The sequence below is a fragment of the Mytilus trossulus genome, chromosome 7 (assembly GCF_036588685.1).
Source record: "Mytilus trossulus isolate FHL-02 chromosome 7, PNRI_Mtr1.1.1.hap1, whole genome shotgun sequence".
Classification (NCBI taxonomy): domain Eukaryota; kingdom Metazoa; phylum Mollusca; class Bivalvia; order Mytilida; family Mytilidae; genus Mytilus; species Mytilus trossulus.
Window position 1 is genome coordinate 24747221 of NC_086379.1, and position 27311 is coordinate 24774531.

General features: G+C 31.3%; 1 protein-coding gene across 3 annotated transcripts; it reads right to left on the reverse strand.

The window, feature by feature from the left end:
- Positions 1-2101: 2101 nt before the first annotated feature.
- LOC134724815 (serine/threonine-protein kinase LMTK2-like) lies at positions 2102-26788 on the reverse strand. 3 transcript variants are annotated; one of them, XM_063588093.1, is made up of 13 exons: positions 26668-26757; positions 24061-24179; positions 23122-23308; positions 21491-21561; positions 20611-20738; positions 19888-19975; positions 15518-15651; positions 15000-15084; positions 13689-13807; positions 12988-13137; positions 10640-11118; positions 9133-10585; positions 2102-3452 (listed from the first exon to the last, which is right to left on the reverse strand). In XM_063588093.1, exons 2-12 carry the CDS (start codon positions 24163-24165, stop codon positions 9141-9143), a joined length of 2991 nt encoding a protein of 996 aa, XP_063444163.1. In that variant the 5' UTR covers positions 24166-24179; positions 26668-26757; the 3' UTR covers positions 2102-3452; positions 9133-9140. The 3 variants fall into 3 exon arrangements, with proteins under 3 accessions (XP_063444163.1, XP_063444162.1, XP_063444164.1); XM_063588092.1 differs by having other exon boundaries at positions 9133-11118; positions 26668-26788; XM_063588094.1 differs by having other exon boundaries at positions 9402-11118.
- Between the last annotated feature and the right edge of the window lie 523 nt (positions 26789-27311).

The window sequence follows — 27311 nt, forward strand, 5'->3', positions numbered from 1 at the left end:
AATTTACATTTCAGGTATAACTCCATAATGTAGTGTCCTATTGTTCTGGAAACAGACCAAGACCTGTTGATAATTTATACCTTTGTCTTTTTTGTTTTGACTGTTTAAGTTTTTGAGATATATAGCCATACATAAACGGAAATTCTATAAAAATTGACATTTCAGGTGGATTAAAATTTTTATGGATGACCACAAAAGCCAAGTGACAGTTTACCTTTTAGGCCAGGTGCCAGTAAAGCTTAAAAGATATATCATCTCACCATTCAAAGCAACATACCAAGTATAATGAAAACAGAATGCCAAAAAAAAACCTTAAACCTTACTGGGAACTATGACCTTGAAAGCAATGAAAAATATGCATACCTTATTGAGAACTTTGAACTTGAAAACAATGAAAAATATAATATTATGGCAACAAAAGCAACATACCAAGTATCAACAAGAAATAATGCCAAAAAATATTGTGAACTTCGACTTTGAACAATGTTTTCATATAATATTAAATTTCATAATTAATAATGTTAGTGAGTTGATGCAACTTAGATCTTTGCCTTTAGAAAATGTTGCAAATGATCACACAGACTGATGTCTGGTGATCCTCAAATATCACATAGAAATGTTTAATGATCTGACAAGCAATGATTTCTTTTTTTCATGTACGAAATTTACACAATGGAATCTTTTTATAATAGATAAAGCAGATATCTTAAATAATAGAAAAACAAATTTACAAAAAAGATTTTATTTAAACAAAATTTGTGAATGGACATGAACGAATATGAATAAATATTACTGACAATTGCACCATGTTTAGAATCTCTTATTAAAATAAATATAATATATTAGATATGACTAGTTATACATGATAAATATAAATAAGTTACATATACACTACATTTAATAATACCATTGAAAGTTCCCTATCAATCACATATCAGTGTATGTGGAGGAACTTATCCTCACCTTTTCATCAGTAGAATTCTTGTTGTTCATTGACAATAAACAGGACAGCTATTGCAGTCATTTGCATATTGATTGATAGCTATTAAATAAATACATTGCAATTTTGTTTTATCATTTAAAGGTGCTTATTATAAAGTGTGGATTTTGACTAAATGTACTAAAAATTTCATAACTTCTATTTACAGGATGTTGACTGTTTGTCCAGTGGGTATTTTTTAAACCAATGAAACACAACAGAGACAATTTTACTCTTATAATGAGAATGCAACTAGATAATGTTGATCTTATGAACTTTCAAAGGTATTTTCAAATGTGGTGTATTTAGTTTAGTTGAAATATAAAAATGTTTGTAATTACTTAAATATATTTTCTGTTTATAAAATATATGCACAAAATACATCTTATTTTACCAAAACATATATATCAAGTTTGTGATCATTGAACAACCTAAATCATTGCTAATATAAGTAAAATACTGTTCTGAAAGGAGCCGTCTCTTTTTTTTCATTTTATAAGCAGTGTTATTTAATAAATGCTAATTACGATCAAACAATTAAAATAAACTAGGTAAAAAGGCTAATTTAATTAATTTTATTTAAGTCAAAATAAAACTAGAAATGGTCCCAGCACAATATTAATGTTAGTTCCCTGACCTCTACCATTATACATAAATCAATTGTTAATGAAAAAACTTGACTTAACTGAAGAAGGTTAAGATGATTTTGAGCTAGACATTGAAATAGAAGGTTTACGCTTGATATTTGGAATAGTTGGACTTTGGTGATGGCTTTATGTTGATCAACTAGACACCTTACATACTTGAGTGTTGGTGTTGGGTTGCTGTCTCAATAGGCTTTACCATCACTTCCTTAAGAAAAGTGTTGATGTAAAAATACTTATTTTATCTATGTTTAAAAAAAACATAAGATGGTAATATTTCTTCAGTTGTCAAATCATTTTAAGGTGATAGAGCAATGACAAATATGAATGCTTTCAAAATTTTGAAGAAAAAAAGGAAGAAATTTCTCAATTCAACTTGCTGAAATCCATTAAAAATGAAACTTTTAAAAGTTTTTAATGTAACACTACACCAAACTAAATTTTGAGTTGTCATCCCTATATGTAAGGCCTACTCACCAAATCTTCTTAATTTCTAATGAGAAAGATTGGTTTTCTTTCTTTTTTTTTATTAATATTTTATTGGAAAATAAGTTTGTATTTTTTTTCATCTTAAATTTCTTTTCTTAAAAAATAATTTGGTATGAGGGAATACACACTAAAAGTTATGAATATCAATGTTCTGGTTTTTTTTTATCAAAACTAATAAAAAAGTTGATGCTGAGAGGTTGTTGAGACACTAAAACTATCTTCATTCTGGCCTAACTGAACACAGTTTACACACTAAGAGCAAATAAACATTTAAGTATAAAATGGTTTGTATCTGTCATGCATCAAAAATAAACATTGATTTCTTGAACAATTAACTTAAATCTTTTCCCAAGAGGGATTCTAAAGGGGAATAATTCTAATTCATCTTTCTTGTCTGTCAAAGTAAAAATTCTAAAAAATCAAGATTTATTTAAAAATTCTGTTTGAAATTTTCATTGAAGTTGCAGTCTGTCCCTTAACTGGTTTGTGGTCTAAGTTTATATTAACAACAAAGAGGAACAGTTTGTTTACACTGTATAGAAGTTTATTTAAATGTTTTGTCTCAATTAAACACATCACCTGATAGTCATCAGCAATTTCCCCAAATGTATATTCGATGATGAATTATGGAATTCTATATCCAGGATTTATAAAGGTTCTTGGGTCAGAGTAATCAATGTCATAACACAAATATATAAATCAATTGTTAAATGATGTTTTCATGTACACTAATAACCACAGATGGCGCTGGATACTTAAATCTGTGAAATCGGCAATAAATGTGATTAAACCAATACTGTTATTTCAATATTATTAATATAATATATTATATACAAAATTTGTGGATTGAAAGCACTTCTGTCTTCTTGTGTCATAAAAGTTCAGTAGTTTTTTGAATTATACAAGACTGTTTTTAAATATACATAGTATCTATTTCCTCGTCAAACGAGGGAATATAAAGTCACAAGCTCTTACTCATTAATTTTGGCATTAATGTACCGGTATATAATAACCAAAACAATTTAAACCAAATCATTCCACAAGGATTAACAATAGTTTTCCAGTTAAATTGATTTCAAAATAAACACGAAAATATCACACCATATGTCTGCCGAAAATTAGTCGAAATTGTGAAATCAACAAAATTTGACATTGCAGACATTGCAGACATCAAGCACTTTTCTGTAACATTTTTTTGGTGAATTTAGATATCACACAGCAAATATAAAGCAATATTTTGAAACAACTGGATTGTCTGTCAGACTTTTCTACTCCTTTTCAACACCATCTTCTGTCAGAGTCTTATCTGTATCCAGTAGTGTAGTATCTTCATCAGAATCCTGAAAGGGAGATAACTGTCTGATAATTCAGTGATACATTAATACAATACAATAAGTTGAACAAGAATGTGTCACAAGAACATGGATGTCTCATCCGCACTATCATTTTCTATGTTCAGTGGACCGTGCAAATGGGATAAAATCTGTAATTTGGCATTAAATTCAGAAAGATCATATCATAGGGAACATGTTTACTAAGTTTCAAGTTGATTTGACATCAACTTCATCAAAAACTAACTAGACCAAAAACTTTAACCTAAAGCCGCACAGACCAGAAAACATAATGCCCATAAAAGGGGCATAAAAATCATTTGCCATGCAATGCACTTTAACTTATCAAGTGATTGATGGTGATGTAACCCTCTAATTTAAGACTCTTTGAATATAGAGTGATATTTCAGAGTGAATAACCCAAAGGAGTAGGTCCGGTAAGGACTCATTTTGGCCTCAAATTTCAGTTTCATCTGACAAAAAGATTTTGACCACTTTTTAAACACTTAAGTGTCTATTTCACTTGATTCAATTAGTTTTTGTGAAAGATTTTAACTTATTAAGTCATTAAAAACGATCCGATTCAAGCTCAAATATGAAAAATCTCTCAAATATGCCAAAAAACGTCACTTTTCAGATGGTTTTTGTCAAAAATGAAAGTGGCCTCATCCGTGTTCATCCACAACCTTTATATATGTTATGTATTATTATAAAATACAACTTACATTTCAATATTAAGGATGAACACGAATGCGGCCACTTTCGTTTTACAAGGAAACCGTCTAAAATTTAACTAAAATGATAGAATTTTGAAGATTTCAGTAATTTAGCATGACTTAATGGTGCTACAACCCGATATAAGTGCATTGTATTGTCAAAAGCAGTCCATATTTATGCAGCAGAAGCATTCAGCTGTCCAATAAATAACTAAAAGTTTACATTTTAACAATTTTGTAAAACTGCCATATTTTGGGGCCAAAAAGTGGTCTTACCGGACCTACTCCTTTCAACAGCATTCACAGAAAAAATCACCACAAAGAGTGATTTTGTTCTCATCACTCTGAAATAATACTTACATACTTTTAAAGTGTACAAAAATGGAATAGTCAAACCTTTCATCAAAAGTCCAAAATTTATCATAAATGGATAAAAGTTTAATGAAGATACTCAGGCCCGTAGCCAGGAATTTCCAAAGGGGGGTTCGTTGGGCTCACAGACTCGACTTTAACAGTCACAATTCGAACAGAACATTGACTTTAACAGTGCTTATTTGTTTTCAAGGGGGGGTTCGGACCCCCCCTGGCTATGGGTATGGTACTTCTTTTTGAGGATAGGAGCAATGAAACAGCTGCCAGGTAACTTACATGACTTATTAGTTCATCAAACTTAACATTTAGTTTTTTATAATTACATATATCTCATTAAATTTTTATTTGTATAAACATCAAGTGGTTTACAAACAGCAATTTAAATTCTGTATTATGGATGTTAATTTATATATAAAGTTTCTTTTAAAAGTCAAAATGGTAATTTACACTTTAAGAAATTTCATATTGTGATTTATATGTGCAGTTGCACATCAAATGAGATTTTTTTTGTTCTTTGATAAATTTTACATTTTTAACAACTTTGTATAAATTAAATTTCAAAATGCACATTAAATTCAACATGTAAAGTTTTTGCTAACATTAAAGAGAAAATTTCTAACAAACAGATGAGAAAATTCCCAACAAATAGAAGAGAAAATTTCTAACAAACAGATGAGAAAATTCCTAACAAATAGAAGATAAAATTTAGGGAAACTAAAAAAAGGTGACTTGTTTCGTGACCTAAACATTTTCCTCATCAATTACAGAGGGAATGTACCTACAAATTTAAATACCTCTGGTACATTCTATATCTTCAGTTTTATTGTAAAAATTATGAACATTCTAAAAAGGTTTTATGGGCCTTGAAGTGTTAATTTAACATAATAAGACACTTTTAGATTTGTGACCTTTTTTATTAGTATTTGCTCTATTACTTTTTAAAAGAATTCTGCTTTCATAATCTGTAAATTGAACTTACATAATATAGGTAATTGCACAGAGGGGATATAAGTGTGCAGAAGTTGAAGTCCTTGTTCAGAATTATTTTTTTAATAACTTAGCTTTAATATTTTGCTGGAATACCCTTTTCCTAGCTGTAACAACCCAAAAACTGTCCTCCAATTTTAAAATTTCTGAATACATCATACAGGCATATATAAAAATAAGTTGAGCAATGAAGTGTTTTAATTGTTTCTTCTGTTTTTGTTAATAAAATTATTTAACATGTTTAAGGCTGATTTACATTTCTTGTAAAATTGTGCTCCTTGTTTCAGGCTATATTGCTTTAATCAAGGTCATTAGAAAGTTGTCTCATTAGAAATCATAACATATCTCCTTATTTTATACATGATGTACTGAAGACAGCATTGTACAGTACATATATTCTAAATAACAATGTTTACTTGAGTGGACAAGCTGTGGGTATTATAAATCTATATTCATTTATAACTTATCAATAAAGTTTGTAATATGAAGTTACATTATATCTTTATGGTGGTCAGTCTTGAGGGAAATAAAGATATGATCTGGTTAAGTATACCACTGTCATAAAACAGGTCATCATTTCATGTAAGTTTCACTGGTATGATCAATGAAATCACATTCAATTACGGATGAATAAAATCTCATAAAAGCTTTTAAAATATATATACTACATCATATACATAAAAAGGCGTCAAGAAGAATCATCAAATATATTTTAAAGTACAATGGACAATAACAACCAGGCCCGTAGACGGGAATTTTCAAGGGGGGGGTGGGGGTTATTTGGACTCACAAACTCGACTTTAACAGTCACAATTTGAACAGAATGCTGACTTTAAACAGTGCTTATTTGTTTTCAAGGGGGGGGGGGGGGGGGGGGGGGGGGGGTCTGAACCCCCAAACCCCCTGGCTATGGGTATCACAACCATCAGAAATCAGCTACTCTGAGAAAAGAAACATAAACTGTTATCACAGAGATATGTCTCACTTTCTTATAATTATGCAAATGTTGAAATAAAAATAGCAGTACTCAACCTGTTTCATAAGTTAGGCTTATATTCAAAGTCAATGAACTTAACTATGATTGGTACATGGCTAAATAATCTCCTTGTAAATGAGATGTGCCAATGATACAACTGCCTACCAAATAGCATTGACGTTTATAAGCTATTCCCTTTCAACAAACCTAAACACAAATATTAACTTGTAAACTATGTAAAAGTTTCAAAATTAATGAACCATGAAAAGGGGGTGAAGTTATGTAATATCCACTGAAACAATAGTTTCAAATGCCAATAAATTTGCATACCAAACTTCATTGACTTATCATTAGCAGTTCATCTCACAAACAAATACATGTAAACTAAGCAAAAGTTTCTAAGTCCATAGACCATGATTAAGGGTAGGGGCCAAATATTCTCCATGAAAATGAGATGTACTAACGCTTATACAACTGAATTTAAATTTAAATTAAGGGCATACGATACAGTTTTGATCCTGTATTTACAAGTTCATGAAAATTTGCATATACATAGGCTATTTTTTACCTGATTAAATCAAATATGTAATAAAAAATATACCTTCATGTGCTACTTTTTTAGTAAAATGAGGCCGAAATTTTGTATATTTGCTCAAAATTCAGATTTGTGGCCTAATGTCTTTTTCAAAAGAAAGACATAATTTTTTTGTTATAAAAGATAAAAACAAATTGTTTTTTGTTGAATAATCTGTAATTTCTGTATTTTATAAGTATCCTAAAAAATATGCAAGTTTTTATTCAGAAATAACTCATATTTATCAAATGTTCATGAATTGAGGAAAAAACATCATTTTTTACTGCATGTTTATCATATGTTTATCAAAATTTAAAAAAATACTCTATTTACAGTTTTATAAAATTTGGGTCCCATAATCGCCCTGCAAAATGAAACGAATTGTCGTTTTGAAAAATAGGGGTCCATGAACTCGTTTTCAAATTAAATCAGTTTGAATGATAAAAATCAGTTGAAAAATGCATCTTTTTCAGATATGTCACAGTTTGACGTCGCGAAAATAACATTTTACGTTAGCATCGTCATTAACTCCCCTGTAACTGTATCGTATGCCCTTAACATTGACCTACCACAAGTAGTTCCCCATAAACTGACATAATCACAAACTAATACATGTATAATAAGGAAAAGTTTGAAAGTCAATAGACCATGAACATAATGACTGAGGGAACAGGGCCAAATAATCTCCACAGAAATGAGATGTGCCAACTCTAATACAACTGCATACCAATTATGAGTGGCCTAACACTTATAGTTGACCATAAACTAACTAGACCTTATCACAAGATGCCCTGCCCCCCCTTTTTGTGGTAAAAAATGTTTAGTACTACTCTAGTGAGGGGTAAAAAACATGTACATGTATATACTGGTTGATATTTAAGTCTGGTTGTTGTAAGTTGCAGTATATCCTACCTGTTCTTTGTTCATTTATTTGTACATAAATCAGGCCATTTGTTTTCTCTTTTGATTGTTTAACATTTAAATAATTGTATCAATAACCAATTTTTCAAGACGTTTCGGCCATTGACCTTCTTCAGTACTCGGCCATTTGCCATTTGGGGTCTTTTCATAGCTGTGAGGTATATACAGGTAGGTTTTGCTCAGTGTTTAAGGCTGTATAGTAGCCTATAGTTTAAGCTATGCCATTTGATATTTCTGGAGGAGACTTGGATTATTGGCAATCAAACATTTTATTGTACCACATCTTCTTATTTTCATTCACAGGAGTCTGAGGACAAACAATGTTTCACTGGGACTAGTAGATTTGTGGTCTTTGCAGCCACTAAGACAGATACATAATCCTGATAATGTTCATGAACAAATTTAACAAAATCTCAGGAATAATTTACTGGACAACAGACATGCTTTTCGAGTTATATTTATAATAAAAGTTTTATAAATGATAATAAATCTTTCAATTTAGCAATGTTTTGCAGCAAGAATCATGAATGCAAGATACATTCTGCAGTATAGCCTGAATGATGATATAAGGTGTATAAAGGATACAACATGCTTTTTAAGTAACTTTCATATAAGATTTCAGACATCTACTATCATGTATATATCATGTATATTTCTACATACAATATAATAACATGCTATATACAGAACTAGAGTTAGGCCATTGAAAAGTAATATTTGATTCTCATGTCTGTCATAGGTTTTAGATGGGTAAAGAGACTGTGACTTTCATGGGTGGGAGGTATTTCAAAGTACAAATTTACCAAAATCTCAGGAATGATTTACTGAACAACGGAAAAACATGACCGGGCACAATTTATTTGGCCTTTTAACCACCACTTGAATTTCTGGAATGGAGAATTATCTGACGGAGAATCAAAATATTCATTTTTGTAGCCTTATTCACAGCTTCAGAATCTAAAGGATTATGGGTAAATCATTATTCAAACACCAAAAATAGTATACAATATCAGAATGGCCAGTGACCAGCTGTTTTATAGAATGTTGGCTATCGATCAAAACTTTCTTGTATAGTTTTTTGAAAATATTACCCAGAATGCATTAGATTCTGAAGTAGTGATTTAAGCAAGCAGGATAGTTTACCTTGTGTGTCATATTTCCCATTCATCCATAGGGTTATATTGGGGAGTAGTACTGGTACCATGCTCCTGGTCCTGGTCAGTATTATGAGAGAAGGAGTAGAAAGATACATTCTTATTAGTGTTAGATGAACGATTAGAGAGGATATGTTTTACATAAGAATGCGCAGCAGCTCCAAGCGGACTCTTTGGACTTTTAGTAGAAGCTAGAGCTCCAAGCGGACTCTTTGGACTTTTAGAAGAAGCCAAAGCTCCAAGTGGACTGTTCTTTACCTCAGAGTCTGACAAGTTAGAAGCATTAATTTTTCTTCCTGATTTTCCACTCCGATTAGCATCGTTTTTGGAGTCATTATGAATTTCACTGTCTTGACTAGAGGAGTCTTGTTCCATTGTCCAATCTGGGAAATCAATGGACTCTCTTGGAGATATGTCACTACTACGGACCCGGCCCACTAGTTCATCTCCAATGTAGTCATCCCATTCAAAACTGTCTATGAAAGAATCAGACATATTGTATTCCTCTGAAGGTTCAACAAACTTTAGTTCGTTTGAGAAGGCTTTAGTCTGAGGTTCATCCTCACAAAGAAGTTCATCTTCCAGAATTGTATTTAGACTACGAGTTGATGTATATTTAGATGGAGGAGCAGACATGCCCTTTGAAATGTAAATTTCACGTGCAATATCCATGTCGTCTGATGTTGGACTAGATATTCCACTATTTTCATCTACGGAACTTTTAACGTCTGTCGATAATAAAACACCAGATAGAGTTAGCTTTAACAGTCTTAGTTTCTCAGCCTCATCCTCTTCATTCTCATCTGACAAATCGTCAATATTGTCTGATTTATCATTTGTTTCAGAATAGATATCTTCAACATTGTCACTCTTTGGCAAGTTATCTAATATATCTTTTTTATGAACACTATTAGGAGTTTCACCATATTTTTCTTCAAAATCTATAATACTATCAACACTATTAAATTGTCCTGAAGGATCTCGTGAATTTGTAACTTCATTATTAGCAAAACTAACGCTATTCTCGTTTTTATGTTTTTTCTCTTCACTTCTATCCATACCTCCGGGAATGACACTTTGTGAATTTTTACTTTCTTTATCTACTGTTAAATCTAATTGTGTCTCACAAAAGCTACTGTCTGAACTAGGACTGTCCTCTATTTTTGTACCATTTAAACATATGTCCGGTATACTGTTATTAAGCTTTACTGGTTCCTTGTCAGTAGAAATAAGGGCTTGGTCATTGTTTGTAGCTAGCTGAGGTCTAATATCAGTTTGGTACTTGTTTGTAAGGGTTTGAGCACTATTTCTAGATTTGACCTCATCTGTGGTGGACTGAGAATTTCTGACATTGTTCCTGTCATCCAATGAAACTTTAGATGTATTGATCTGAGAATAACTGTCTTTATTTACATCTTTGGCGAACACTTGAGGAGTAGTAGGTTGAGATCTAGCGACTTTGTTTTTATCCTTGTCTGACACTTGAGGAGTACTAGGTTGAGATCTAGTGACTTTGTTCGTAACTTTTACTGACGATAAAGGAGTACTAGGCTGAGAATTACTGACTTTGTTTGAATCTTTATTTGACCCTACAGGTGTACTGGTAGACCGATGGACAGTAGGTCTGTTAGGAGTACTAATAGGACTGTCATGACCTATACTTCCACTGACAATTTCACAATTAAAGTTGTCTCCCTTTTCATCAGCATTGATGTGAGTAGGCAAGGAATTGGAATTAAAATCTGCTGCACAAATGTCATCGACAACATTATGTTTTATTCCCGAAATATCACTGGCATGAACTTCAACTTTAACAACTCTAGCTTCCCGTGTGGACATTTTGGCCCACTTCCTCTCAAACTCTGCTTCATCTGCAGCCTCTTTTTCAGATTGAATCTTCTGAAGCTGAGCATGAATCTCCTCTATCTGTGGACGATGTGACGAGTCCTGCCAACACAGCTGCATCATCTGGTACCTACAATGTTTAAGTAACAAATAGATAAGTTAGATTCTGGACATAACAGTTAAATTCCTTGGCAGTGGTTCTGGTACCTAGAATGTTAAAGAATAGATAAGTACGGTTCTGGACATTACATACTTTATTGAAAAGCACTTTACGCTCATATGGGCCAATGGCTAAATACATTATACATAATATACAGTTTACATATATATATAAAACAATGAAAATAAACAATGGAGACACTTTGAACTATAATCCTGGTCTTTCTTTAAATCAATATATATATATATATATAAGAGATTCAAATTATATCAAGGACTCCCTGCCCTCAGTCTTAGTGACTTTTTTAAAAAGGAGCATAATTTGCAAGTGTCCTGTTTTGTTTCAGGATTGAGGATATGTTTTAATTTATCTATATCATTTAAGATATTATATTTATTTTCATTTAAAAATTCTTTTCTTAATTGTTCATTTATTTTACATTTAAATAAGAAATGAAACTCATTATCTAGTACATTACAATGTGTACATAGGTCACTTATCCGAAATTTAGAAATTAGTTGTCTTACAGTTAAGTTACTACAGAGTGTAAGAGCAAAGACATTCAATTTGGTTTTTTTATGTTTGACACAGTATGCAATTTGTTATCCAATCTGTTACACTTGTTATCATCTTACACCAGGAAATATTAAGCTTCTCAGTGATCAACATTGGTTTTAGTCAAACTGCTATTTGTCCAACCCAAAATGTCTGATAAAGTGTGTGGTTCAAGTTTTTTGAAATTTTCATATTTTTGTCATAGGGTGAAAGTAAATATTTTGTCAAAATTGGTTGAAAATTAAAATAGCCAAATTAATTTTAGTGAAGGTTTTCGGAACCACCTTCAGGGAACAATTATCATAATTACAATTCAATACAAATACCTACCTGATTTGTTTTAACACATTTTTAATATACACAGAAAATCTTAATTCTTACAAAATTGAACAAGACAAGAGTTGTCATCTCATTTACAAAATTATAATATATATGTATATATTTTGATGTGTTGTTTCATTAAATAGTTTTAAATGCTAGGTTGAATATGCTTCATAAACAGAACTGACCTTATTAATTCCACAATTACTTGGAGTATGTAATATAAATATGATAAACCTTTGATTAACTCCATGTTTCATTCTTTATTGCTTTTAATATTATGAGATACATTGTATACTTGTTTGTAAATTCATTTTACAATATCATTAAATTACACTATCTACTTTCCAAGAATACAACCCAATGCCTTCAAGCTTAAATAAATATGATAAACTGTCAAAATCATTTGTATTGTTAAAATACATGTTTACCTTATAGCTGTAAGCTTCCATTATAAAAATTATAACCTACAGATATCCTCATGTTCATATTTGTTTTAAATATAAAGATTATAACTTAAGACTGTTAAATGGAACTCATAAACAATTTTTTTTCTTTTCTAAATGTAATTAATATTTAACTAAGAAATAAACTTTATCATGAACTTTTAATTGAGTTCCAAAGTTCACTGTGTTGCACATATTTTATCTGTCTAAGAGCAATAACTAAAATAAAAAAAAAATCTTTTAAAACTTTTTATAAATATCTTCATATCTAAAAATATGAAGGCTTAAGAGCAAATGCAATACACTTTTGATAAAATAATTTTTAACAAGGGGCATAACTCTCTTAAAAGTATTTGATCAGTACTGATTTTTGAAATTGTGTGAAACATTGCTAATACAAACATATGATATAAGTTTCATAAAATCTGGGACGAATTGTACATGAGAGAGCTAACCAGACCTGACAAATGAATGCTTGATATTTCAAAACAATAAACATTAAATTAAAATAACTTACAATTGAGATTTAATAGGATCGTCTGTGTGGGGTAGCTCTAAACTTGTTGGATAAGCTTTAATCATATTCTGTAGGACCATTTCATCTGTGAGATCTTTATAGGGTTGGTGTCCATATTCTGTTACTTCAAACATGGCTACTCCAAAACTCCTTTAAATAATAAGAAATTTTCGTAGATTGATGAAATCTTCAAATTTTGAAGACAAATAATTTCACCGTTGATTAAAAGCTAACATCCAACCAAACAGAAAATTTGTAATTGGTTGGACATTTGAATTTGTCATTTACCTTTACCCATGAATCCAAGAAATATTAGTATATCACAAATAATAATGAATCCACAGTATGAAATAGGCAAAATGTCTTGATGTATCAATTCATTATCTAAATATTTGTACAATATAATGAATATTGTTAGTCAAAATTATATTTTTTTCAGATTAATTGTAGTGTGTTATTTGTTAATACACCAAATCAATTTTTTAGTAAACAGGAAATTGATTTTATCATTTGTTTCCATAATAATTTTTTTAATATTATTTTTTTCCATGATTTTTTTCTTCAGATAGTTTTACTTTTTGAATAGTAGCTCCATTTTTCAGGTTGTCGTGGGTTTTGTATGTATTTATTACGCAAACATAATTAAATTTTATATTTCTAGTTTAAACAAATGAAAGCTTCTAAAAATGAGACTGACATACCACATATTTGACTGTTTAGTGAACTCAGTAACTTGCCAAATAGAATTAGTTAAAGATATACTCTCTGGAGCCATCCATCTGATTGGTAAAAGGTCCTGGCCATTGTCATAATAATCCTCCTGCAAAAAAAACCAAGGTAAATAAGTACCAGTTTGGTGCAACATCATCATGCTATATCACAGCAGGTATAAAAGTACAGGTACTGCATAAGAAATTTATAAATATATGGAAAAGAATTTTCTCTTTTAATTAGTGTGCTTGTTGGTAACTGTTACATAGCTTTATAATGGTATAATGTATATGCTATAATAATTTACATCTAGTATCAAATGTAAATTCATAGATTTTAACAAGTGTTTGCAAAATTACTTCTTTTATAAATCTCATTTGGAAATAAGATATTTAGTTTGTAGGTACAGTCAAGCATTTAGTTTTGAATAGAAAAAAATTGTAAGGGTTCCGCAGAACCCAGTGTCTCGCCTAGTTTTGCTGTAAATCGCAGGCTCAACAAAAAATGATGAAAAAAATCAATAAAAACATTCCTCTTGATACTATCTTTTGATTGTAAGAAGCTTCTGTCCAAGTTTGGTAAAATCTAGGATAGTTAATGAATCTAATTAATGTTTTGAAAACTTTAACTGCAGACTGTATGTAATGTTAACTGGAAGAAAAAATAAGTCCATTTAAAAGTAAAATACAGAAAAAATGGAGTTATCTTTTTACAAAATTTACTTCTGGATACTATCTTATGATCATAAATAAGCTTCTGTCCAAGTCTGGTACAAACCCAGGATAGTTTAAGAAAGTTATTAAAATTTTAAAAACTTTAACCACAGAGTGAATGTAATGTTTCCACTCAGAAAAACTAAGTCCATTTATTAGTAAAATACGGAAAAAATGGAATTTTATTTTTACAAAAATTTACTTCTGGATACTATCTTATGATCATAAACAAGCTTCTGTCCAAGTTTGGTAGAAATCCAGTATAGTTTAAGAAAGTTATCAAAATTTCAAAAACTTTAACCTCAGAGTGAATATATGTGGACGCCGTCGACGACGATGCCGACGACGACGGAAAGTAGGATCGCTTAGTCTCGCTTTTTCAACTAAAGTCGAAGGCTCGACTAAAATGCTTTCAATGATGGTATAATCTATACCTAAAATAAGGTCATGTGTGTCCAGTGAAAAATCACTTGAAATTTACCTGCCTGACAGGTAATAAACAATGACACGTGTCTAAAATGTAATTTCCAAACTGTATTTCAATATCACACAAGATGAGGTGGTCAGCTTTCCATTATATATACTAACCCTAAAGTGGTCTTCAGCTACACCATAATCCCCTATCTTTACAGTCATATTTGACATCACCACACAATTACGACAAGCAAAATCACTGTAAATAAATAATAAATTATGAATATATACCTTCATTGTTTTATATAAGTTAAATACAACTAAATTTAACATTTTCAGCTTCCAAGGTTAACATCACAAACGCCCAATACTACATCAACATTTGAACAGAAAAAGTTTAATCAAGGGAGATAATACAATTTGATTATCTTATCTAGTCTATGGGATATAAGATTCTGTATAAATTCTGTCTCGTTTTATATCTTTGTAAGTTCAGAAAAATATCAACTATAGAGTCAGATTTTACTTCCCAAAGGCATATTCTAAAGCTAGCTTGTTCTACAAGGCAGCTGCAAAGAAGAACAATAATACAAAATTTGATGAAAGAATCGGTCAAACTGTTCCTCAGTCAGTATACAGTTAAACTACCCCTTAGTCAGTAAAGTAGATTTAATTGTACTACAGATACTTACTGATGAAGATATCCATTGACATGTAGACATTGCAGTCCTGACGCCATGTCTGTTAAGAACTGCATCCTCACTATACCATCCTTCATCGTTTTTACAATCTGTCGTTCTTTTCTCAGGTAACTCTTCAGATCTCCCTATAATATGAAATATAGCTGCCCATACATGTATCTTTAAACAAGAGGCTCCTAAGAGCCTGAAATACCACCTTACATGCAAATCAGATATCAATTTCTAACTTTTTTATTTCAGGAAGAAATAACTTATGTATAGACTAATGTTCGGACAACAGTATACCATACTAATTCGTTTACAGTTGTAAATAAACTGCTGGCCATTATATAACCAAGAGAGCTGAAAATAGTATTATTATAAACAAGACATACAGATTAACCACATTCTCTACTGGTAATTACGGAGAATATGAAGACAAAATATTTCTGAGAGAGTCCTTTGTTGCTCATGTTTTTAATTTAGTAAGTACCGATTATCAGGATGTCTGCATATTGATATCGTAAAATATCAGCTGCGAGACATAATATGAAGGTTTTTGTTGAGTGAGTGCAGCGAACGAGATCAAAAAGTCTTCATATTATGTCTAGCAGCTGATATTTTACGATATTAATATAAAGATAATCTGATAATTGATTTATCAGGCTATATTTGCGTGTTTTGTTAGTGTTTTCTTTGTTTCACCAGCAACTGGAAGATGACTTAATAAGTTTGGGTCAAAGTTATTAACATCGGTTCAAACATTATGACATTGTTGATATGTCCGGGTCAAAGTTGTTAAGGCCAGGTCAACGTATTTGACGTCACAAAGCCGTGATACGGAATAATATCAAGAGCTGAACAGAGTGATATAGACAGTGGGACGACCAAGAAGATACCTTTATTGTTCTGTATATTTTTCAAATCAACCATCAATTACACTGTCTGAATGGATGCTGTGATTCAGATGTTCTTACAACAATAATGTCTGCCTTATTATTGTTATGATTATTGGATGGCAGGGAAAAGTTGTATTTCTACAATATCAGAGGAATGTAACTTTTCTAACTAGAAAATCATGAAAGATCCTTCTGCAAATTAGAAATTATTGCAATGTTGTAATTATTGCAAAAAGTGTGGCAAGGTTAGAATTGCAAAAATTTAAACTTGCATTGTGAATTTTTTTATATGATTTAAACAGATTTTTTTTTAATATCGCAAACAATTAAAATTGCATTTTAGACCAAAATGACAAAATGACAAAATCCCTTTTATTAAAATGCTGAATCATTTAATGTGAATTACTTGTTTTCAACCCAGTGTTTTCCTTTTGGCATTTAAGCTGGGTGTGCCGACCACCTTTCAGTTTGAAGAGGTGGTCAGCTTTTTGTTCAAATTCTGAATTTTTTTTTGGTTCCGTACAGTTAAAATTTGAATACTAATCGCGCCTGGCTGATTTGTTTTCATTGACAAAGATGGTGTCCAATCGTCAAATTTCAATGTTTTCATTTATCAATTGAGGAAAAAGAAAGGTAAATGACGATGATGATAAAGAAAATACCTGACCAAATTAGTTAAATAAAATTGATAGTTATGTTGAAGTTGTGGAAATTGAACAAATATCAACCAAACAACGGAAAAGACACGCAAGTGAAGACAAATATGAGCAAGACTTCAAATGGCTTATAGTCGCAGAGGAAGGATACTACTGTTCTGTGTGTCAAAAAACGGCACAAAAGCAAGAAACAGGACAGAAACCTGGATCGAAAGGCCTTGCATTCTTAAAGAAACAAAGAACTTAAGCCTGTTGTTAAATCCATGCTGATGCATAAAATTGTAAATGAAAGAAGAGAGAAAAGAGATAAATTGTTGAAAAAAACTCAAATCAAAGAATGTTTGACAATTATATGACTACTTCTATTTATGTTTGTTCAACTCCATTAAATGTGAATATTATACTATTCTTTATTTTTGTGACCCCCACATGCACCAACAGTAAATAAAAAAAACCGGTGGGACATTTAAAAAAACCACCTGGTTGCAAGTGATTTTTTTAAAACACCCACCTTACCTTAGTGAAAAAGGGAAAACACTGCAACCCTGCTATCTATCTCATGTTCTCAAACTTATTATTTAGACTTACCATGCTAGCATACTCAACAATAGTTAAGAAAGGAGAGGCTTCTGTACATTGTCCTAGTAACTTACCATGCTAGCATACTCAACAATAGTTAAGAAAGGAGAGGCTTCTGTATAAAGACTTACCATGCTAGCATACTCAACAATAGTTAAGAAAGAGAGGCTTCTGTACATTGTCCTAGTAACTTACCATGCTAGCATACTCAACAATAGTTAAGAAAGGAGAGGCTTCTGTACATTGTCCTAGTAACTTACCATGCTAGCATACTCAACAATAGTTAAGAAAGGAGAGGCTTCTGTACATTGTCCTAGTAACTTACCATGCTAGCATACTCAACAATAGTTAAGAAAGGAGAGGCTTCTGTATAAAGACTTACCATGCTAGCATACTCAACAATAGTTAGGAAAGAGAGGCTTCTGTACATTGTCCTAGTAACTTACCATGCTAGCATACTCAACAATAGTTAAGAAAGGAGAGGCTTCTGTACATGGTCCTAGTAACTTACCATGCTAGCATACTCAACAATAGTTAAGAAAGGAGAGGCTTCTGTATAAAGACTTACCATGCTAGCATACTCAACACTAGTTAAGAAAGAGAGGCTTCTGTACATTGTCCTAGTAACTTACCATGCTAGCATACTCAACAATAGTTAAGAAAGGAGAGGCTTCTGTACATTGTCCTAGTAACTTACCATGCTAGCATACTCAACAATAGTTAAGAAAGGAGAGGCTTCTGTACATTGTCCTAGTAACTTACCATGCTAGCATACTCAACAATAGTTAAGAAAGGAGAGGCTTCTGTATAAAGACTTACCATGCTAGCATACTCAACAATAGTTAAGAAAGAGAGGCTTCTGTACATTGTCCTAGTAACTTACCATGCTAGCATACTCAACAATAGTTAAGAAAGGAGAGGCTTCTGTACATTGTCCTAGTAACTTACCATGCTAGCATACTCAACAATAGTTAAGAAAGGAGAGGCTTCTGTACATTGTCCTAGTAACTTACCATGCTAGCATACTCAACAATAGTTAAGAAAGGAGAGGCTTCTGTACATTGTCCTAGTAACTTACCATACTAGCATACTCAACAATAGTTAAGAAAGGAGAGGCTTCTGTACATTGTCCTAGTAACTTACCATGCTAGCATACTCAACAATAGTTAAGAAAGGAGAGGCTTCTGTACATTGTCCTAGTAACTTACCATGCTAGCATACTCCACAATAGTTAAGAAAGGAGAGGCTTCTGTACATTGTCCTAGTAACTTACCATGCTAGCATACTCAACAATAGTTAAGAAAGGAGAGGCTTCTGTACATTGTCCTAGTAACTTACCATGCTAGCATACTCCACAATAGTTAAGAAAGGAGAGGCTTCTGTACATTGTCCTAGTAACTTACCATACTAGCATACTCAACAATAGTTAAGAAAGGAGAGGCTTCTGTACATTGTCCTAGTAACTTACCATGCTAGCATACTCCACAATAGTTAAGAAAGGAGAGGCTTCTGTACATTGTCCTAGTAACTTACCATGCTAGCATACTCAACAATAGTTAAGAAAGGAGAGGCTTCTGTACATTGTCCTAGTAACTTACCATGCTAGCATACTCAACAATAGTTAAGAAAGGAGAGGCTTCTGTACACTGTCCTAGTAACTTACCATGCTAGCATACTCAACAATAGTTAAGAAAGGAGAGGCTTCTGTACATTGTCCTAGTAACTTACCATACTAACATACTCAACAATAGTTAAGAAAGGAGAGGCTTCTGTACATTGTCCTAGTAACTTACCATGCTAGCATACTCAACAATAGTTAAGAAAGGAGAGGCTTCTGTACATTGTCCTAGTAACTTACCATGCTAGCATACTCAACAATAGTTAAGAAAGGAGAGGCTTCTGTACATTGTCCTAGTAACTTACCATGCTAGCATACTCAACAATAGTTAAGAAAGGAGAGGCTTCTGTACATTGTCCTAGTAACTTACCATGCTAGCATACTCAACAATAGTTAAGAAAGGAGAGGCTTCTGTACATTGTCCTAGTAACTTACCATGCTAGCATACTCAACAATAGTTAAGAAAGGAGAGGCTTCTGTACATTGTCCTAGTAACTTACCATGCTAGCATACTCAACAATAGTTAAGAAAGGAGAGGCTTCTGTACACTGTCCTAGTAACTTACCATGCTAGCATACTCAACAATAGTTAAGAAAGGAGAGGCTTCTGTACATTGTCCTAGTAACTTACCATGCTAGCATACTCAACAATAGTTAAGAAAGGAGAGGCTTCTGTACACTGTCCTAGTAACTTCAACACATTGGGATGGTCCATCTCTCTGAAATAATCAATAGCAATTGTTACATATGAAAATATTGTTTAAATTAACCCTCTATACTTCATGAAACAGACCTGGCTACTTAAAAAAGGTTCATATATTTAATTTTATCAGTCAAAATATACTGTAAACTCATGAATGGTCTGTTTTCTAATTTTTGTGCTATTTTCACATTTCCTGAGCATTGTGAGAATAATAATTCTCATCATTAGTGAAAAATCTGTTCTTAGCAAATGATTGGTCGAAATTTAATCATGACGACAGTTTTTTCTTGATTTTTTATGAATTACATATTGTGACATCCCAAAAAAGTTGACCTTGCCTGATGACGTCACATAAAAATATACAACTTTCTGCTATATTTGAAAAGGAAGGATACAAATCATAGATAAACAGATTCCAAGTGGAGAAACACTGTAACACAATATATTGTGGCAGTGATGTAATCTATATTTCTACATCAACAATTGATGGGAAAAAAAAAGAATTTAATATATATAATTTTTCACTGTCCAACCTGCCATCTACATTAAATTGTATGAGTTGTCTCCTCTTGTTTCTTGTTTACAGGGTATGGAATCTTAAATCTTCTTTGGAGTGAGGCCATTGTGGCAAATGTAAACTGTATGCTTTACCTGTAGACTGAGAGATCCTGAAGGAATAGTTGTTGTTCTGTAGAGTTGGCATCATCCTTCATCATTTTAACAACAACACGTGTACTCCTACTACTTGTCACCATGTTGTAGGCTTCACTTACAAGGACCTGCAATTAATATAGTAAAGTTTCATTATCTTTAATTGAAATTGACACCAAAAGTTACAGACGACGCATCATAAAATGAATGATGAAATTTTTATAATTATTATAATCAAATGCTAATTTACATGAAATTTATCAGTGTTCAAACCTTTCAAATTTACTCAAGCACTGAATAAAATATATCATTTTAACCTAGATTAAGCTTGATCCTAAAACTATACCAAAATATAATCAAAGTGCTTGTGAGGGCTTAAGATTGTTTCAATTTTGGATTGCATTTTAAATTAAAATTTAATCTTTTATTTATGTAACGTTTTGGATCGAGTTACCTTCCTTTTTCCATAATTGTAGGACTAACAGGCAGATTAATAAGCCATGCAATATTTTTTGCACATTTTTGAAACTGTACAGACTTTGACATGGAAAAGATCTAAAACTGAACTTTTTGCAGATTTTAATTTAAACTAAAAATAGCAGAGAAAAGGCTCGAGTAGCAAAATATACATCTCAAAGCAAAGACAAAAGGGTTTTGATTGCGCTTTGTGCTATCTTTGCCTACACCATGTACACCATCACACCCTTTAAAAAACAAAAACAAAAATTTTAAAATACATTTCTTTGGTTTGGTGGATTCTAGGCTTTATTTAACCGGAGCAGATAGAATATCAATCTACCTTTGTGACAATATAATAACCTTGGAAGGATTTATCATTGAAGGTCATGACATTTTTTTCTATTACAAAAAATGTACTAACCTGACCAAACCAACCAACACCCATTTCTTTTATGTAGGTCAGATGACTCCTGGGAAAAGCTTTAAAGGATGCTGAAATAAAATAAACTTCTGTTAATACACTTTATGAACACAAATGTATACCAGCTGGATTTGTTTGTACCTGTCCTAAGTCAGGAACCTGATGTTCAGTAGTTGTCGTTTGTTGTTTTGTTGTTTATAAGTGTTTCTCGTTTCTATTTTTTTTATATAGATTAGACCATAGCTTTCCCGTTTGAATGGTTTAACACTAGTCATTTTTGGGGCTTTTTATAGCTCGCTGTTTAGTGTGAGCCAAGGCTCCTTGTTGAAGACCATACTTTGGCCTATAACAGTTTAATTTTTACAAATTGTGACTTTGATGGAAAATCATCTCAATGGCAGTCATACCACATCTTCTTATATCTATGTAAGTGCTTAACCTAAATTGCATAAAAAAATATAATATAGTGTGTTAAAAAGTATTAAGAACCTTGTACATTGCAAGGTTTTGTACAGTAGTTATATTTTAAAATTGTTTAGATATTCTTGATCCTAATTGTTCCTTGCTTATAAGGTTTGTATTTTTCTATCTGAAAATGAAGATTTTTTTTGTTCGGCTTATTTTTCACATCCTCATTTTATCCCAGACAATATATATTTGATGCATAAATATTGAAATCAAGTATAAATTTATGGTGATGCCCTAAACACCCACAAAAAGTTAAAAGTTGATGCAGTGAAATTGCAAAATAGCAACCAGCGAAGAATATATTTTATATAAATTGTTAGGTGAAGGCCTCAATGTATTTATTAAACATGATTCAATATTTTAGCATTCATTTATGTTGGTAATACAGAAAGTCTCTGAGAATTCAGCAATTATTTAATCTAACATACAAAAGTGCATGTCACCATTTTTTTCTTTAATAATAAAGGCCTCACTAGTATTACAGCCAATTGCATTAAGTATGTAAGTAAAGGTAATATATTTGGTTAACTTGCTAAAATGTAGCTGAACTGTGAAGTCATTATTGGGTGAGGTATACTACCCTCCTTTCGAAGTAACCCAGTCCTACAGACAGATAGATTGGTTATCTATCGGACTAGTCTACACTTAAATGAGGGAAGATTACCTTACCTTATGACTTCACGGTTCAGCTAGCAAGCAAGCTAACCAAAGATGTTACCTTTACCTACACACTCAATGCAATTGGCTGTAGTAGAAAACAAATGCATTGACCACTCCATTTCTGTTTGCTTGTAATCTGGTAAATGAAGCCAGTGAAATTAAACTTTATTTCTACCTCTTGTGGAAACTTCATTTACCAAATTGTTTAGAACTTTGTTCATGATATTTGAGATGGTTTCACTTACCAACTTGTTTACCATTTGGTAATTTGTGATGGTTTCACTTATTAACTTGTTTACCACTTTAGTAATTTGTGATGGTTTCACTTACCAACTTGTTTACCATTTGGTAATTTGTGATGGTTTCACTTACCAACTTGTTTACCATTTGGTAATTTGTGATGGTTTCACTTACCAACTTGTTTACCATTTGGTAATTTGTGATGGTTTCACTTATCAACTTGTTTGCCACTTTGGTAATTTGTGATTGTATTACAGACTTACCGACTCGTTTGGCACTTTGTTTCTGTATTTCTGTATTGGTACAGGATATTCTAGGCCTCAATGCTGTAGCAGTGACTGTCTTGGCTAGTATATCTGGGATGGTCTCAAATGTAACTTGTGATATATCAGAGGTATCTTGGGAAAAGACTGTGTTTCCAAAGCCACCCTCCAAATCATTTTCAAATGTCTGAACAAAATAAAAATAGTATTTAAGAAAAGAATATATACAATTTTCTTGCAAACAAGCAACTTAATTGTTCGTCTATAGCATATTTAGCAAGCAAAAGTATTTTTTAAATTTTTATTCAACTTGATCAAGGTTAACAAAATATTAGTAATATAGACTTCATGCAAAACATGTTTTTATAAAAATGTGCCATGTAACGGTTTACAGCTATTGCATTTATATTTTCAAAATAGTTGACCATCTATTTTGGCTATTCAAGAACTATTCTTAGATGTTTGTTGCATGTCAAGACAGCTGCTTATTGTGAGTTAAGATACTGACTGATACCATCAAAATCTTTGAAAAATCAATTAGCTTATTTGCATATACATGTATATCTAAATTTCCATTATCAACTTTTTTATTACTAAATTTTAAAGAATTCGTTTGAATATTACATTTTATAATAACATTGTGATTTTACACAACTTTCTTGCCATTTTTATCTTGATTAAGCTGACATGTACAAGTATGGGTTAAAACAGGAGTTGTTTCTTTTTGTCTATTTTTTGTAAAACTAATAGAGTTCCTTGTGTAATGCTCATGTTGTGATACTATATAGAAAGCAAAGGAAAAGTTGTAATTTGGTGATTACTACATCATGTTCATGATACAAATTCTTAATAGTGCTTTTATTACTATATCTATCTGTCTCTTAAAAAAATGCATGGCAAAGGTCATTTGTAGGTCATAGCTTTTTTACAAAAACTTACTGTGAATCCTGATCCTCTCTTAAACAGATGACAAACACATCCAAATACCATCACAACAGAGGAAATGACAATAGCCACTCCCGCCAGTACAGCTATGTCTATCATCCTGCTATGTTAGTCTGAAAAAAATAACATTTAATTACAACACCTAATCTTAGATCATTGATTAAAAGAGATTCATTTTACCAAAGGAACATTCAAACTCATACGTCTATAAAAAAAAAACCGACAACAAACCGACAACTTTGATTTAGCATTAATCACTTAATTGTAATGCATATTTCAGAGAGTCTTCCAAAATGTTGAAATAAACGGTTACTGTTTTTTGTTCATTTGACATGTTTGATTTTATAATTGTAAGCAGTGATTCAGATATATAACTGTCATTGTGAAAAGATAAATACAATAAACACATAATGGTTTTCCAGATTATTTTAAACTTTCAATTTTAAATTGTGTATATCATGTTACTAAATGAAAATGTGTGTTATCAATCATGGTTTTTACATTGATGCTACAGGTAATGCTCAAATAATAAGTTAATTAAATTCAGATAGAGGTTTTTTATAAAAGGAACCAAAATTAATCTAATTGAATATTTCACTTACAAGTTAAATGTTACATGTATAATATATATGGTGGAAGGGGTTGTTCTTGGTATTCTATCATATTTTGGGCATGCAAATTTGATTGCATACTTCTGAGAAAAATAAAGTATTACAAAAATGTACATGGATATATCTGTTTCTGTTCTTTTTATTTATAATCATAATTATTTGATAATACAGAAAATCATCAAGCAAGTATTGTGTTTTTTTCATTTACACAATGTAAAAGTTTTTGTTATGAACTGTAAATTCAGAAATTATTGTGAGGTTTAAATGAATGTAAATAATGGGATTAGGTGAGTATCGCAATAATAAGAACACGCATTTTGATAACAGAAACATAAATGTAGATCTTTATGTAGATTTTTTTGTAAACGCAATAATTAAACTCACAATGGTTGTCCATTGCTGAAAAATCGCATTAATAAATGCATGCAATAATTTCTGAATTTACAGTATAAATTAGGTACATTTTTCTTATATTAAACCATTTGTTTGCTTGATTAGATTTATTCACACTACCATCATTGACCATGCCAGTGGGCAGGGCTATCTATTTTTTACTATATGGTACAATTTTTGCAATTTTTTTAAGGCTATAAGTGATCTATAGTTCCTGTATGTCCACATCTTTATGTTCCTTGACAGATTTCTAGCTTATGAGCAATCTTCCTTGTTTTTTATAATGTGTCTGAAGAGCATGATACATTATAAAAATAGCATGATGCTCTCCAGACACATTATAAAAATAAGGAAGCCATTTTTCACATAAATGTACAAAATCATATTGGTCTCCACCAGATCTCAAACCTGGGACCTCTGTGTAACAAGGAAGTGTGTTAACCAACTGAGCTAAAGAACCACTCACAGCTGACTTCAAGTATCATCGTGTAATATGTTATCGTACTAATAACAATGTTCACTGCTTATGGTTTTCATTGTTGAGTTTTTATTCAGGTGTTTACTCAAATTTAAAAAGCATGTCCTGTAGATTGATTTTAGGTATCTATTTTTTTTGTCAATGCTTACTACGATTTATTACTGTTTACAATTTTTGTATGTCGAAAAAAACAATTTCAGATTGGCACCTGGTTTGTACAAAATACATTATTTTTTCTAAAATAAAATGCAGTTTTCAAAATTTAGGATTAAATATAAAAAGTTAAGACTGTTTTCATCTTCATGTTTCAAGGATGTATAAACATGATAAAAAAAAATTGTCAATGAAATATTGAATAATTAGATTTTGAACAAACATTTTATATAACATGTATAAGAACCCTGCTAATTTTAACTCGCTGGCTTGTAATTAAAACGTCCAAAAAACCACATGACAGTCATACGTCTTGAAGATCCAGTGTCTGACTTGCAAAACACATACATGTATCTGGACATTATTTTAACCTTCAGAATTTTTTTCCACAACTATTTTAGTGATGCATATTTTTGACATTAAATAAAAATGGCTAAATAGGTCAGTTTTATTAAATTTGTTCTAACGTCTTAAAAAAGTTATGTTGAATATGTTTTAAATACATGTATGCCAAGTTGTAGTGGTGTTGTTGTTCTAAATATAGAAATCTAAAAACCACCATAATGTACAAGTATGCAGTCGAAACCGACGAAATGTGGTTGAAACGAAAACATATGACACGACGATAAGTATCTACTGATGTCAGTAAGGAAAGGAAGCAATCCGGTCACAATAGACTAGTACTAATGGATTTTTATAAATTTATGACATTTAGGCAATTTTTATATTGTCCCTGTTTTACTGCGACAAAAATACATCATCTCTTACTGATTATAATCTTTAGATATATAGTTGTTTGAATTTAATATGTGGATAGACTAGTTAAACTAGTTTCTGAATATTTTTTGGATGACTACCCAATCAAATCATCTTTCAAACACGCCTCTGGATCCCATCATAATTCCTTTAACAATAACTTTAAGTGTTCAAATGATCAGAGTACAAAACGGTGGAAAGGAAACGTACTTTATACTCTCTGCATTCACATAACAAGAAGGTGTGCCCTAATATTTTGTTTAATTCTCCCCTTTCGTCTTTCCATTTTTAATCTTCTTTCGGAATACCTTTAGACTGGTCATTGTTGACTCATCTTTCTCGAATTGCTAAATCTCGTCCATTTGACAAGCTCGACCCAAGTAATTGACTAGATCTTGAATTTTAACATTTTATTGTGGTACCTCATTAGAATATAAAACATCTTATTCATTTAAACAAATACATATATTGAACCTGTTTTATTGTAGCTAGTGCACCATTTTTTTTTAATTACTTATAATAATAAAGAAAATGGTCCTATGGAAGAATATAACAACATTTTTTTCCATAACGAAAAAAATGTTTAGAATAATTAGTCAGTTCTAGAATTATTACATTTTTATAAGAAATCAGCCTTTTCTTTAGAAACTTCTGTAACTTGATAGAAGAAACCAATAAATATACAGGCAAATGGACATAACTTAGTCGTGTTTTTTTTTTATAAATATATATCTACCTTCCAGCATTTTCAAATATTTTCCAATAAATTGACACAGCTTAGTAACTGTATTCAAATCTGTACTTTCTAATTTTGCATGATAACCATGCTTTTGCATATAATGATATCATTTGAT